Source organism: Aulostomus chinensis, chromosome 20 (genome assembly GCF_037954235.1).
Source record: "Aulostomus chinensis isolate RoL2024-O1b breed Wild chromosome 20, RoL_Achi_v1.0, whole genome shotgun sequence".
Lineage (NCBI taxonomy): Eukaryota > Metazoa > Chordata > Actinopteri > Syngnathiformes > Aulostomidae > Aulostomus > Aulostomus chinensis.
This window is the reverse complement of record NC_141339.1, coordinates 3,992,847-4,008,888: the sequence shown is the minus strand read 5'-3', so window position 1 is coordinate 4,008,888 and position 16,042 is coordinate 3,992,847. Positions and strand designations below refer to the sequence as shown.

The 16,042-nt window shown below is 42.0% G+C and overlaps 2 protein-coding genes across 2 annotated transcripts; one reads left to right on the top strand and one right to left on the bottom strand.

Moving 5' to 3' along the window:
* The first annotated feature begins 14 nt into the window (after positions 1–14).
* Positions 15–4,103, top strand: LOC147242289 (uncharacterized). The gene is made up of 3 exons (XM_086189509.1): positions 15–356; positions 1,076–1,156; positions 1,309–4,103. The coding sequence occupies exons 1-3, from the start codon at positions 18–20 to the stop codon at positions 2,041–2,043; spliced, it is 1,155 nt and encodes a 384-aa protein (XP_086045635.1). The 5' UTR covers positions 15–17; the 3' UTR covers positions 2,044–4,103.
* Positions 4,104–6,672: 2,569 nt separating this feature from the next.
* Positions 6,673–7,512, bottom strand: LOC147242288 (trace amine-associated receptor 1-like). Its single transcript, XM_086190491.1, has one exon. The coding sequence runs from the start codon at positions 7,510–7,512 to the stop codon at positions 6,673–6,675; it is 840 nt and encodes a 279-aa protein (XP_086046617.1).
* Between the last annotated feature and the right edge of the window lie 8,530 nt (positions 7,513–16,042).

Here is a 16,042-nt window from a genome sequence, read left to right as displayed (position 1 = left end):
TAGGCACAGGAATCATCATGGCGTCGTACGGATGTATGATCTGTCTTGGTTTTGTCGCATTAAGTGTAAAATTGCTCCTCAGCCACACAAATGCAATTCATAGTCGTAGTTCGGACTTTTGGGTTTACTGCGGAATTGGTGGATGTGAACAGGACTTCAGAGTTTTCAACTCATTCTTTCGCCATATTAAACGGACGCACCCGCTATATTTGACGACTGTGTGCCCGCCAAGCGGATGGAGATCGACCACCACGACACCCCGCTCTTTGGGATCGGAAAACTTTGGTGTAACAGCAACCAGCACTATAATACCGACTGAAACTCTGCAGCCTCGGCTTGTTGACTGCCCTGTCACCGTAAGTGTTAACACAGCTTCACACTACAATGTATTTTGACCTCTGTTGGCTAAGTTAACTAACTGTAACTGATTTTAGTTTATTAGCATTTATTTTTGTGTATCCATATTGTAACATTCACTTAATAATTTTTAAAGCTACAAAGTGCAGTTAAATGGATTTGCCTTTGGAGCATCAAAATGAATTATCCAGTGAATATTAGCACAACATTTTGGATTATAGGCTAACAGTTTGACAAAGAAATACACACGCAAAAATGTTTAAATAACAGTGCTCATGGAGACACAAAAAGTTTAAGACTAATGAGCTAAATTTTGTGAAATAGTTTGCGTGTAAAAAGGACGTTGAATTTTATTGTCAAAAATAATATTGTTACTGTTGATAAGTTGTTATTTATAGCAAGATAGAAATAAAATTAGACAATCACCTGCATAGTGCTTTTTTAGGTGTTTGACTGTGAGAGGGGCAAAGGAATCAACAACAAATCTTTAGTTATTCAACATTTTACAATTACATTAATCATTTACTTTGTGTGTGTGTGTGTATGATTAATTAATTATCAAATTAATTATCAAAAACTACAGTACATCTAGACACTTCCTTATTTGCTTGTAAATATTATTTTTGTCTCTTAAGATATTTATGTTCAGCTTTGATTTAAGTCAAATAATGAATGTGTTGGTCTCCTAGATTATGAAAATAATGCTTTTTATTGTTAGTATCGAAAGGAAGAACCTGATATTGCCAGATCAGCTGCAGCTTTTGCCGTCAGTGTCCGCGAAGAGTGCCACTTGTCACAGGTAAACTTGTCCTCGTGAACCAGTATGTTACACTATTTGTATCGTATTTGCTTTGAATGGCAGTCCTTATACGTAGTGTAGTGTGTATTGTGGACTTCTTAGATAGATTCATAGTGCAGGAAATAATCTACATAAATGTCATATTTTTCCAGAGAACAGTCAACAATGTCATCTCAAGGGTGCAACAGTACCAAGCTGTTCTCCTCAGTACACTGAGGGAGAGAATGAGAAGGGTGTTTGAAGAGAATCCAGAGACAAGCCCTCAGCTTCAAGGTGCAGCTTTGGCCACGTTTGATACATTCACAGATCCTTTCTCCACGACTGCACATGGACAGAACAGGGCCATTCGGGAACTATTCAATCCAGTTGACCCAGAGGAAGTAGCAGTGTCCCAGAAGATTTGTTGGGTGAAGCAGGGTCGTTCTCGGGTCATGTCCAAAAGAAACAAAAGTTTTTACTATGTGTCACTCATTCAAAGTCTCAAGCAATTATTGACCAATTCCAGAATCTTCACAATGCTGAACACTGTACCACAAAGGAGCAGAGACGGGTACTTTTATGATTTTAGTGATGGGGCCATCTTTACCTCTCATCCTTTATATTCTCAAAGGCAAAATGCATTGCAAATTATACTATACACAGGTGAAATCGAAATACGTAATCCCTTGGGGTCCCATGCTTCGGCAAATCAATTGCTCATGTTTTATCATAGTTTAGGTAATATTGATCCAAAATTTAGATCTAAGTTGGCTTCAATACGACTCCTTGCTATTGCTAAGGCAAAAGATATTTCAGAAAGGGGTGTTGATGTTGTATTAAACAGAATTCTTGAGGATCTGACCCAGCTTTACAATGGTGGAAGGATTGAAACTCCAAATGGTGAGTGAGTTGTTTGGTGCTGTGATAGCTCTATGTGGAGACACACTTGCCCAACATGAGCTTGGTGGCTTTAAAGAAGGTGTTGGTTCTGCTCATAGCAAATGTAGACACCGTGAATGCAACTTTGACGATATGCAAACTCTTTTTGAGGAAGATAAGTTTGACTGATGTGCTTCTCCATAGTTCTTTTATCAGTGTCTTAAAATAGATAATGCAAGCACAGATGTTTTGAAAGCATCCCTCAAAACCACTGTGGAATTAACAGAAGAAGTAGACTACTTGATGTTCCCGCATTTGATCTGATCAAACAAACTCCCCAGGACATAATGCACGTCATTTTTGAAGGTGTCGCACCAATGGAAGTAAAGCTTGTATTAAAACACCTTATTCTGTCAGGAAATATAGAATTAGATGAGTTTAACGCAGCCATTCAAAACTTTCCTTACTCACCTCTCGATGTACGGGATAAACCATGTCCTATTAGTGTCAGCACTCTAACAGCTAATGACAATAAATCAAAACAGTCTTGTGGGCAGATGTTTATACTTTTAAAAATACTACCTTTTCTTTTGAGTGGTGTGGACAGTGAGTATGTCAAATTTATTCTTAAGTTAGTTGAGATTGTACAAATAGTCCTGGCTCCTATTATTTCTCTGCTAACTGTATTGTTGCTCAGAAGTAAAATTGAGCAACACCTGTATCAGTTCAAGCAACTTTTCCCTGATGCTGATGTAATACCTAAGCAGCTTTACAGGTTACATCCTCCCAGTCAAATCATGTCCCTTGGTCCTTTCATAAGGAGTACGTGCATTCGCTTTGAGGCAAAGCACTCCTGTTTTAAGCAATGGGCCTCCAAGTTAAATTTCAAAAATGTGTGTAAATCGTGAGCCAACCACAATCAGTTTCTTGAATGTTGTCAGAATGAGGTCGGTGTTGAGCATCCAATTTTTGCTAATGAAAGAGAATCGGGGCCTGTATTAGCTATTACAAATCCTGAATATGTGAAGAGAAAAGTCAGAGATTTTGTGGGATGAGATGTCATGAAATCTACTGTCTCTGTGAAATGGTATACCCTCAATGGCAAGAAGTACATCAGTGGGAAGCCGATGATAGTTGCTGATGTGAATGACACTCTCCCAGTGTTTGGACTGATTAAGGATATCTTTTTGATTGATTCCTCTGTTGTTGCTTTTGAGTTCCAGCGTTATGAAACTTTACATTTTCATCAAACATTATTGGCTTATGAAGTGGTAGTGCCCACTCTTGCCCAGGGTACAGAAACCATACATGAGCTTATCGATTACAATTCATATTTTTCTGTTGGCTTCAGAGAAAGTGAGTTTGTGCCAATAAAATATAATCTTTGTGATATCATTGCATCAGCCTGAGGATTAGGGATGCGCATGTTTATTGGTTGACCCGCTGATGTCAACCATCAACAAAATAATTCTGTGAATCAGTCTATCTGATGTGTATCTGTTTTTCACAAAAAATGTAATGGTTCCCAAGTGTTCTCCAAAAAAATGATTTTCTTTTTTGGGTATGTTTCTTTTTTTATACACAGAAACGGTAATAACCTATTGCATATATTTAAAATTATCTGTCATTTCTTTTTTGGGCTGAAGAAGTCTTAACGTTTAACAAACGTAACGTGTTTTTTTTTTTTAAATGTTTTATGTGAAAACTGCTAGCAGTGTAACACTGTTTCTTAGGCATGCAAAAGATGGTAATTTTTGCATCACAATTTCATTTTCAATGGAATACCGAAAACATGATGTGATATTTAAAACAAACATTTTTATAAATGAAGATGTTTTCCTTCATCTGGATTTTTTAATTGTTGTTTTCAAGACTTTTACTCTCATCACAGTTTTCGTGTTAGGACAATTTCTGAAATAGCTTTGATGGGTTTTTTTTATTCACAGTGCACATTGATAAGTCCTTTATAAGGCTCGAAGTCATGTGTTTTGGTGACTCATGACATTTGTTTTAGCACCTTGGATCTGATTGTCAAACATCTCAACTGAAAATGTGTAATCGTTTAACAAGTCACTTACGTAATTCTTAAATCGAGCAACTGAGATGGTTACTGAATCTTGAAACAAGTTTAGTTTTGTTGAAAGAACTATTTCAGCTTATATTAAGAGTTATGCACTGCTTTTAAGATTCCTGGACTGAAGTAGGTATGAGAGACATGTTCATACTCAATTTAAGATTATACTGTAAAATGAATGTCTAAAAATAAGGCAATAGCTTTTTAGAACAAGACAAATGATTTATGATGCCTTAAAATAAGTTTTTAAATCTTGGCAAGTGCCAGATAATTTGCAGTGGCAATAAGAGGGTCTACTCATTCATAGGATATCTTTCCTCTCTATTTTATCTATCTTTCTTTTCTAAACCATCCATCCATGCATGTTCTACCACTTATCCTGTTGAGGGTCGTGGTGGGTGAAGCCTGTCCCAGCTGCCTTTGGGCGAGAGGCCAGTAACACTCTGGACGGTTTGCCATTCCATCGCAGGGCCAACACATATAGACATGCTCTTGTATGACTTTGGACTGTGGGAGGAAGCTGGAGTACCTGGAGAGAACCCATGCAGGGAGAACATGCAGACTCACACAGGAAGACCCTGTGCTCCAGCCAGGGCTCAAACCTGGAACCTTTTTGCTGTGAGACGACAGTGCGGACCACTGCACCACCGTGCTGCCCCATTTTCTATACCATCTGGTAGTTAAATTAAATATTTACTGATTGAGACTATTTTTTCCACTGTTACAGGGAAGTGATAGTTTTAGTTCTTGGTGGAGAAAGTAAATAACAACTGGCCCTATTTAAGTAATATATGTCAGGCAGTCAGGAAATGGTGCTATTTGTGTGCATCCAGGGCACGTTCAGCCTGTATTAAGCCCAGTATTTAGACGGTGCATAATCAGAGTGCAAATCACGGTGAACGCCACAAAGAGTCGTCATTAGACACAATTAGTCATAAGGGTTTTTAAGGGTTTATTCAAACCAGTTAGAGTGCTGCATGTCATTTCCTTTAAAGCCCAAGTTGCACTAGGACATGCTGTGTTGCTATATCTGCAGTGCACGTGTTTCAACTCGGCTTCTCATCTGAAGGAACTGACCTCCACTGTATGTGCACATCCATCCATCCATCCTTCCATTTATTCCTGTGAAGGGTCACGGGGGGGGCTGGAGCCTATCCCAGCGGCTACGGGCAGGGTTCACCCTGGACAGGTCACCAGTCCATTGCAGGGCCAACACATAGAGACAGACAACTATTCACACTCACAGCCACGCCTACAGTCAATTTAGAGTATCAATCAGCCTAGTCCCCAAATTGCATGTCTTTGGACTGTGGGAGGAAGCTGGAGTACCGGAGAGAACCCACAGGGAGAACATTGAGACTCCACACAGAAAGATCCCGTGCCTGAGCCAGAACTCAAACCCGGAACCTTCTTGCTGTGAGGCGACAGTGCTGACCACTGCACCACCGTGCCACTCATGTGCTTGCATGTCTTATGCTAATATGCAGGAGCAGTGTTCATCCAAGCCACAGGAGGTGGAGCAGGCCTGGGAGCAAGGTGAAGGACAGTTTTTCCACGTTTCAGGGCGCAGCACATTTCCAATTGCAATGCGGTTCTGGTATTAAATACAAACAGTAATGCCACTGAGCAAAGACCAGACTCTTCTTTGTCTAGTGAAAGGGTTTTGTGGTGTCCCAAAATGTACCATGGTTGTTCAAAACCATGCCTCATGAACATACTTGAGCTTACTTGGTGTGACAGTTTCATTCACTTGAAACTAGTAGTAACACATGCTTGCTTGCTTGCTAATTGGTCCTTGTGATAAGGCCCTGTAAGTTAATTGATTTTTCAAGTCGCTACAGTAGCTTTATTTTTTTATGACTTTACACACGCTGACTGTGGCATAGCCCAGACGTAGAGTAGCCACTTAGCAAGCAGTGCTGCTGGTTCAATCCTCACTTCCTCTGGTGACCACATTGAAGTGTCCTTGACCAAGATACTGAACTTCTAATTACCCCCCCCCCCCCGACCCTTAACAGAAAAGCAGTATAGAAAATGAAGGATGCATGGAAGCTGATGGAGTATAAAAGGGGAACCCTCCAATGATACTATGTTCTCGTAGAGGAAAATGTTGCACTGCTGAAAAACATCTGATGAACAAACACTGCAAAGCATTTTGAGAAAATATAAATATCTTATCCATGGAGGCACTGATAAATTCATCATAATCACAATGGCTGATGAATGAACTTCACTCTAAAGGTCATGTTCATTACAATTTTACAATTTACATGTAATGCGTACGGATATACAATAGATCATTTTCAATGAGATTCAAATATATATATTTATATATATATATATAAATATATATATAAATATTTATATATATATATATATATATATATATATATATATATGCACACAGATAAAATGTGTGTGTGTGTGTGTGTGTGTGTGTGTAATCAGGTAAAGCCATTTGAGAAACACATATTATCCAAGGTAACATCTGTATACTGTATCCACTGCATTATCTATGTCAGGCAGTGGCAATTTCAGTAGAAATAAAGAAGATGAAGTACAATATTATTGACAGGTCAGAACCTCAGGAGAGCTTGGTATTGGTCAAATCAACCTGAAATATTTTTCCAGAAATGATCATTCTGACAGCAGATCTGAACCAGCTGTAAAAGAAGGCGTACACAAGTGGATTAAGCACTGAGTTTGACCACCCAAACCATTTAAAGGTTTCAGTCACAGGAACTGCGACTTTGGATTCATTCAAATGAAGGAGGAAGATACAGAGGAAAAAGGGGGTCCAGCATGTCAGAAAAGCTCCCATCACAATAGCCAGAGTTTTGGTGGCCTTTCTCTCCATCCTACTCAGAGTCGCTCCACACATGGTTGTGTTGTGGATGCTGCGAGCCTGCCTCCATGCCACCATCAAAATCTTTACGTAGATGGTGACCATCATGATAGCTGGGAGGAAAAATGCAAAAACCGCACCTATGATGGGTGAACTTTTATTTTGAAATAAAAGACACTTCCGGTCAGATTGTTTTTTGTTCACTCCCTTCATTGAGACTCCAATTCCTACAAGAGCTGAGACAGTCCAGCTTACTAGAATCATAATTGCAGCAACCCAGTTAGTTATTTTATGTCTGTACCTCAGAGGCTGACACACAGCATAATATCTGTCAACAGAGATAAAGCACAAGTTCAAGATAGATGCTGTACACAGTAACATATCAAAACCACCTCGTACTTTGTAAAGTAGACTTTCAACATCACAGCAGGAGCGTACAGACAGTATCGCACTGAAAGGAATGACCAAAGCTCCAACTAGCAGGTCAGCCAGAGCCAGAGAGAGGATGAGGTAGTTGGTGGGAGTGTGGAGCTGTTTGAAGTAAACGATGGAGGTTATTATGAGGAGATTCCCACACATTATGACAACTGATAAAGAGCCAGCAAACTTGTAGAAGACACTGCCATACACGTCTTCTGTTTCATTGCAGGGAGGTTTTTCTTCAAGAAAATCTCCAGTCCTGTTAGTGAAGAATGTAAGTTCCATGCATGAAGACCATGAATACTGCGATAAGTACCTCAACAAGCAGGATCATATGACACAGCAGTGTAGAGTTTCCTTGAGAGATTTTCAGCTCATTGTGTGTTCCCTGATCCTTCAGTGGTCCACAGCAGCTGTGGCACTGAGCAGGTGGACTTTGGAGTTATTGTGTTCTTTATGATGATTGCATATTCAGTAGAAGGGAGTGGCCCTGACAACTGTGTGAAAGAATAATCTGAGGAGAAAGTTTTGTGTGTGTGGTTAGGGTTAGGATATATACATGTTTGCATGTGTGTGGGAATATACATACATACACACATTATATATATATATACACACACACACACACACACACACACACACACACACTTACATACATAAGTATATCCATAGATATATTTATTTTTGATTGCACCACCTGCATCCCGTTTGCCCCTGTGTATTTAACATCTGTGTTTCCTTTGGTCCGTGTCGTGTCATTGATATTGGTGTCATGTCACATGTATCTGAAGCCTGGTTTATGCTTCAGCGTTGCGGTGACACTGTACCTACGCTGTACCTGCACTGTTGATGCAGACCCCTACGCCATAACCAGATGTGCACCTCCAAAAAATCCTGACTACGCGTCACATTGACGCGTCTTGACGTGAAGGTCAAGGACTGTGATTGGTCCGCTCAGTGGACGTTGCCTAATGCATGAAGAGGTGGAAGAACCTCCGCGACAAACATGTCAGCTCCAGAAGAAAATGGCCACAAGAAGTTATGTTTGTCAAGTTCAACATTTACAGTTTGATTCATGACAGCAAACAGTCGTTCCAAGAAAAGCACTGGACTTTCTGTTGTAAATAGTTTTGTTTTCGAATCAGACAAGAGCGCCCGAAACCATACAAACACACAGCCACCCCCGCCTAGCGGCTTGGCGGTGAATTGCAGAGCAACGCGCTCCCTTGACGCCGAACTTCAAATGCTCAGTGATGGCATAGGGTCTACAGGGCAGTCACTGCGACACAGAAGCATAAACCAAGCTTTTCTCTTGTCGTTATAGCCTCCCGTCTCAAGCCTCGAGCCTCCAGTGTCCCGTCTCTAGTCTCAAGACTCCAGTCTCAAGCCCCAAGCCATCAGTCATTCGTCTCAGGCCTCAAGCTTCCAGTCACCCATCTCCATTTTCAAGCCCCAAGCCATCAGTCACTTGTCTCAGGCCTCAAGCCTCCAGTCACCCATCTCCAGTCTTAAGCCCCGTTTCCCCTCCTGTTCCCATGCCAGCCTCAATAATGACTAAACTCCCCTTTTGTGAGAACTCTTTGTCCCCGTCTGCATTGGGGTCTTATTCCTCACCTCCACAACATGACATATATTGTTAACATATATTATATAAATATTATATATATTTACATATATATGTAACAGATATGGTCAGGTTTACAGAGGAATGACTCATGGAGTTGTTATCCAGGATTTATTTACTCCTGCAGAAGACACAATTTTAATACATTAAATATCCTCTGGCCTCTTCTGCATATCTGCTCCTAGCCTGAACACAAAAAACACAGCAATTCCACAAGGAAATGGATATGAATATGTCTGCAGTGCTATGTTGGTCACGTGATACAGGGCAGCTTGCTGTTATACAATTCGCGCCAAGAAAATGGAAACAAAAAAGCTATAACACTTAAATGAATGGTCAAAATAACACAAAACAGCAGGGTAATATCAGAAGTATTAATATAATAACTTTATATATATATATATATATATATATACATACAAATAAGTTATTATATTATCTAGTCAAGTAAGATAATTTCCTGGGCCAGCAGATAGTACACGCTCTGACCAGCGCGTAGTCCAGAACTGGCCTCCACTGTTGATTTGTGGCCTGCTGGGACTGCTCGTCAGCATGCAGCATGGCACTCGGGGTAGACTTCCAGATACACCAGCACAGATGAAGATGGGCCTTGGTGGTCGGAACTGCCACCTCCAGCTCCTGGTTTGGAAACAATGGGAGCTGGTAGCCAAAGGAGCACTCAAAAGGAGCGGGAGCAACAAGGTGAACTGCCTGACTGAAATGATCAACAATAGTGAGAATGGTACCGTTAACTTGAGATGGGGGATGTCTGGTGACAAAATCAAACCCCACATGTGACCATGGCCAACTAGGGACAGAAAGGGGGCACAGGAGACCTGCTAGAAGCTGATGTAATGCCTTACTGCGGACCAGAGATCGCAGACGGCCACAAACTCCTCACTGTAAGCTTCCAGGGAGGGCCAGCAGAAACGCGTAGCTGCCTCAGGGTATCAAACGAAACGGCTGGCATGACCCCATTGAAGAACCTGGAATTTGATGGCAGCTGGCACAAACAGGCTGTTATCAGGCCCTGTTCCAAGGTCAGGCTCGGCGTGTTGAGTTGTTCTTATCACAGTTTCAATCTCTCAGGTCATTACACCCATCACCCAGGCTGGGGGAGAGTGATGTCCAGGGTTTCAAGGGCTATGTGGGAACCTTCTGATTCCAAACGGGAGGGGGCATCAGCCCTTGCCTGGGTGGGACATGAGTTTAAAATCAAACTGGCTAAAAAAAGAGAGCCCAGTGCACCTGCCATGGGTTGAGTCACTTGGCCATCTTCACATAGGTCAACCTCTCGTGGTCAGAGCACAGTTGTGAATGGTTCTTTCGCCCCTCCAACCAATGGCTCCATTCCCCCAGCACCGCGTGCACTGCTCCTGCTCCTGATTGCCTATATTATTGTTCCATTCTGCTGGAGTGAACCATCAGGAGAGGTAGGCGCAGGGACGTATCTTCTGATCCTCCTCCAACTGCTGGGAGAAGACGGTTCCAATCTCTGTATCCGAAGCATCCACTTCTTCCATGAACTGTCATGATGGGTTCGGATGGGAGATGTTACGAAGATGTTTCTGTGGCTGTTCCCAAAGAAGGAGAAAACGATCCAACAACGTATTTAGTTATTCAATGCACTTCTTTAATGTTAGTGTTATGGCCACGGGTTAGGTGTCTTTTTCTTTTCTGTTATTTTTGGAGTTTGGTTGTGCGACATTTGGTGTTATGTGTTGCTATGGTGATATGACGTCGCAGGTGTGAGAAACGCGGAGGCACACAGGTGACCACAGACGCGGACAGAGTCCGCCATCATACGGCGATCCACAGACAGCTCCACATCGAACCACCGAATTCTCTCTCTCCTCCAAAATAACTGTTACGCTGACCGACGGAGCTGGCGGCTCACGGGAGCCAGGCTAGTGCTGTTCGGGCCCTTGCGACGAGGAGACGTCCGAGTCGCGGGCCCAGGTGACCTGCCGACGTCCGACGAAGTAAGCCTCAGCACCAAACACTCATTTCACCTCCGGCTCCAGGTTTTTTTTTTGCTTTATTCCTTTTCCTTTCATCACGTTGTGGGGCGGGGGGGGGGGTTACTGTAAGTTCTGGGGTAGCCTCTAGGGCTTAGCGAACCGCCACGATAACATTAGTAACAGCACTGGGATCTCCTGCTCATGCATCCCAGGCAAATCAATGACATTGCTGCACGTAAACGTATTTAATCTCTTGAACATCTGGAAGTATTTAAAGATGATTGACAAGGGGGTCTCACAGATCTCCTGAGTAATCAGACTAGTTGGTGCTGTTCCAACAACAAGAAGGGACTCACATATGGTAAGGATTACATAGAAACACATTCCAAGAATACTTGTCTTTAGATCCACATAAACTTATATCATATGTATGCTTGACTTATAAGTATACTTGAGTTCAAAGTATTATTAAAAGATAACATATAAGACAACAGAAAAACACCTAATATCAGGAGACCACAGGTGTTTTGGTGAACAGGCCCCCCAGTGGTGTGAACACCTCAGACATGGGGCGGAGGGTGGAGGTGAGTGTGGTGAGAGGGGCAACAACCTGACTGAACCCTGAACAAACCATTGGTAAAAACTTGCAAACACTAGGAAGAGTCTGAGTTGGGTTTTTCCATAGGAATTGGCCATTCCTCCACTGCCCGGATCTTCTTAGAGACGGCATGAACATGCCCCTCCTCCACAACATGGCCTAGAAACTCCACAGAAGTGGAGTGGAACACACACTTCTCCGCCTGAACAAACCACCTCCAGTAGCCTTTGGAAGACCAGGCGGACGTGTTGCTGGTGCTCCTCCACCATCTTGGAGAGCACCAGGATGTCATCCAGGTAGACCACAACAAACGTGTTCAACATGTCTCTGAGGATGTTGTTGACCAACACCTGGAAGATGGTTGGGGCATTCGTGACCAGATATTCAAAGTGTCCCAGGTGGGTGTTGAAAGCCGTCTTCCACTCTTCTCCTTTCTGAATGTGCACCAGGTGGTACGCGTTGTGGAGGTCCAACTTGGTAAACACAGAGGTGTAGGGCAGGGGCTCATACACAGAACACAAGGGGGGAGTGGATACTTGTTCTTAACCGTGATAATGTTCAACTGCCGGTAGTCTTTGCAAAGCCTCAGGCTGCCAACCTTCTTCGCTACAAAGAACCGACTGTGGAAGATGATGGTCTGATTATACGGGAGGTGCAGACTCAGAGATATAATTGTGCATAGCCTCTTTCTCGGGGACGGAGACGTATACAGCTGGCCAACAGGAGGGGCAGCTCCAGGACGGAGATCTACGATGCAATCATAGGGACGGTGAGGGGGAAGTGCAAGGGCCTGGTCATGAAAAATTCTTCTGTTTTTCTGAATTCATGAGATAAGTGAGCTGTTCAATTCGATATAATTGTCTATTTGAGAATGTAAGAAGACGGCATCGGTGGGGGGTTGCTGACAAATGAATGAGGACTTTGGCCTCGAGAGTAAGAGGCATGAGTAGCTGTGGATCGTTTGAATACCACTGATCTGAATGTGCTGATTGAAGCTGATGCTGTGATTAGTTCTTGACATGGTTTACCTTGAACAGCAGCTTTTGCGTGATGTGCTGTGTTTATAGGACATGACAATAAAATGTTGGTACATGCATTAATACATTCCAGAACAGTAAGGATTGCCCGCATGTGTTGTGCTGCTTCTATATGGGGCAGAGTGGGAGTGACCAAAAATAAGCTGCCAGCCAGAAAGGATCATCGTAGCTACACATGATCTAGGAATGTATTTGGAAAATTGATGATTAATAAAAATGTAATGAAAAAAACAACACCAACACAAAGTGAGAATGCAAAACTCAAAATTTTATTTTAAATCAATTTTGGTTGCCGAGTTAAATGTTTTCTTTTACCATGCATCAACCATTCCACCTGAACACACACAGAATAAAACTGCAAACACAGTACAATTTTACAAACAATATCAGCCAAATCATTCACAAATCATGATGCCAGCTTGGTGTGTACTTTGTGTACTTATGTTTTGAGGAATCTAGTTAAATCTTTAATTTGCTGACTTATTCTGTATTTTGTTGGTTAGGGGTAGGTGTATCAAATGTGACCTTTTTATCGTACTTTCACTTTGTCAAGTGCAATGTCACATCAGATGAGTGTCATTCAGTGTCACTGTGTGTGTGCCCTCTTAATTTGTCCTCCACAGAGCCTCACACCACAGCAGTCTCAGCATTTTCAATTTGTATTATTCAGCCCCTCCTGTTCCACTCTCACACCTCCTGTAATTGTATCCATGCTTTTCTTTGCCATTCTTGTCCATGACAAAGGACCCTAGTCGTCATTGAAAACAGTCTATTAACAATGTGCAATTGCGTCCCTCTTTATTCCAATGTGAGCGTTATGCAGCATTGTCAACCATGCGTGAGACGGTTTAACGAATGCTTTATTGTTTTGGTCCACTTCCTGTATTTGGTCCTAATCAAACCTTCCCATGTTCCACTGACAAATGGACCAAGTTCCAACTGTCCTCATCCTTAAAGTATAACTAACTGACTTTTTGAGGACTGATGTAAGATGTTGTCTGGAGGCCCCTATTTTGTGAACTATGCTGGATAGATTCCTAACCCTTTCAGGTAATTCACAAACATGCAACAATCGATGACATTTCAAGAGGAAAACAGACTCGGGTTGTGAAAACCTCTGTCAAACTGAAATCAAAAATCCTAAAGTGACCCTCCAAACAAGTTGAGCCGATAGAAAAGTGATAATTCAATGTAAACAACAGGATCTTCTATATGTCAATCAATGAAGCTTCTACAGTGTACCTTGAAAAAGAAGGTTCTTAAACATTTGACATAAGTGAATATAAAATTTAAAAAATTAAATCAGAACTGCCCAAGTGCACAGAATATCCTTTGGCTATGATATGGAATAAAAACATGATGTGCCAAAACATATTAATATGCATGCAATAAAAACGACAAAGAATAATACTACAGGTGAGGTAGTAAGGAACCTTCACAAGTGACACAAGAGACACAACCACGAGTGGATGGTGGAGATGGCTGTGTTGCCTCCTGGTCCAAAAAAATTCTTAGTAACTCCTGCAAAGACAAAAATCCGTAGGTAACCGAGCAAAACAGATCCTAATAGAAGAAAATATTTCTTTTATATTAATGAGTTATGTTGCGCTAATTACATCCAATTTCAAAGTTGACCTTTTTAAGCATATTTCTACACATTGTAACTGTTTGTCATAAAATGAAAATAAATAACAATAAATAGTAAATTTTACTTTAAATGTATGTGTTATTATTGGTTTTTTGAATAAAACAAACTAATACATCAAAAAATAACTAAAATGTAGGAACGTAAATGTGCTGCACTAATTTAGTCGGTTTAACAATCATCCACTCAGAGTACTAATCCACCTCCACAATCGTCCATAATAATCCGTAAAAGGCCTGATATGCATTGGTGTTGTTTCGCACACTTCACGATCGAGTCCTATAAACTGAGGACACAGTAAAATAGATAAATTGATCAATCCATGCATCCATTTTCTACTGCTTATCCTGCTGAGGGTCACGGGGGGCGGGGGGGGGGGGGGCTGGAGCCTATCCCAGCAGCCTTCAGGTGAGAGGCAGGGTTCCCCCTGGACAGGTCACCAGTCCATGGCAGGGCCAACACATAGAGACAGACAACCATTGGCTCTCACAGCCACACCTACGGTCAATTTAGAGTCTGGATTAACCTGGTCCCCTCTTGAGGTCTTTGGACTGTGGAGGAAGCTGGAGTACCAGAGAGAACCCACACAGGAACAGGGAGAACATGCAGACTCACACAGAAAGACCCCGTGCTGCAGCCAGGACTCAAACCAGGAAACTTCTTGCTGTGAAGCGACAGTGCTGACCACTGCACCATCGTGCCGCCCCAATAAAAGCAATTCTAGATATGATACATGACAAATATTTAACAGCGTTGGAGCTTCATGTCGGATGGGGAACTCCCACTGCATGAGGAGGTAGCAGATGCAACAGACATCTGCCTAGCAGCACACCCTCCCTTCCAGATGTAATGCCGATGCGCTGGACCTGTCACAATACAATTCTGTGCAGCCTGCTTTCATTCACCAAAACAAGTGCCACTTCAGTCAAACAGTCTCACCATGTTCACGTGCAAAATCAGTTCTAACCCTAACCCTTTCATAAAGCAAACAGTAAAGCTTGCTTGAAATTCATCAATTAAGCGGCATCCCAAATCATGAAAATCACCTCACCTTTATCCTGTGACCATTTTTCTTCATCCGAAATCTTGTCTTTTTTGGTGTGCTGTGCCAGATGAATACATTTGTTTTGACTCCATGTTAATTCTGATTCTCACCAACATGAATGACAGGCAGCTTAGCATGTCATCGACCCATCTTACCTGTCAGCAGAGGTCACTCCTCAAATATTGAGGCTGGACTTGCAACTTGAAGGGCCCCCCTAGTGGGGGCCAGATGCACTTACATCATCTGCATATAACAGGAGACATCTGTAGATGTGTGTGTACTTACCCAGTTTTATCGTACTTGGAGTCTATAAACTGATTCATAGATATGTGCACTACTGTAAATTAAAGGCTCTGCCTTCCTTTTAGTTTGAATTTGCATCAACAAAGTTTCCATAACAACATATCTTTTACAAAATGGAGTTGTTAGCTTTACATACTTGGGAAAACATACCAGCAAAGTCACCAGGGCAAATGAGAACATCCAAGCAAGGCTCAGCAAAGCTTGTGAGGCATTTTTTTTTCATCAGATGATCTGGTCGTCTTAGAAATACAATGTCAGGACCAAAGTTTGACTCCATAACAGCAACGCATGGCTCTGACTGTTGGCGAGTGGTAAAAGGAGTCCTATTCAGATCAATGTATTCCACAATGGGTGGCTGCATCTTCTGGTCCAACAAAGTGTCAAATGAGAAGCTGTAATGCAAAAATGACTGCAACACTGTGATCCATGTAATAAAATGGTGGCAGCTCAGGTGGCTAAGCCCCACACTCTGATTG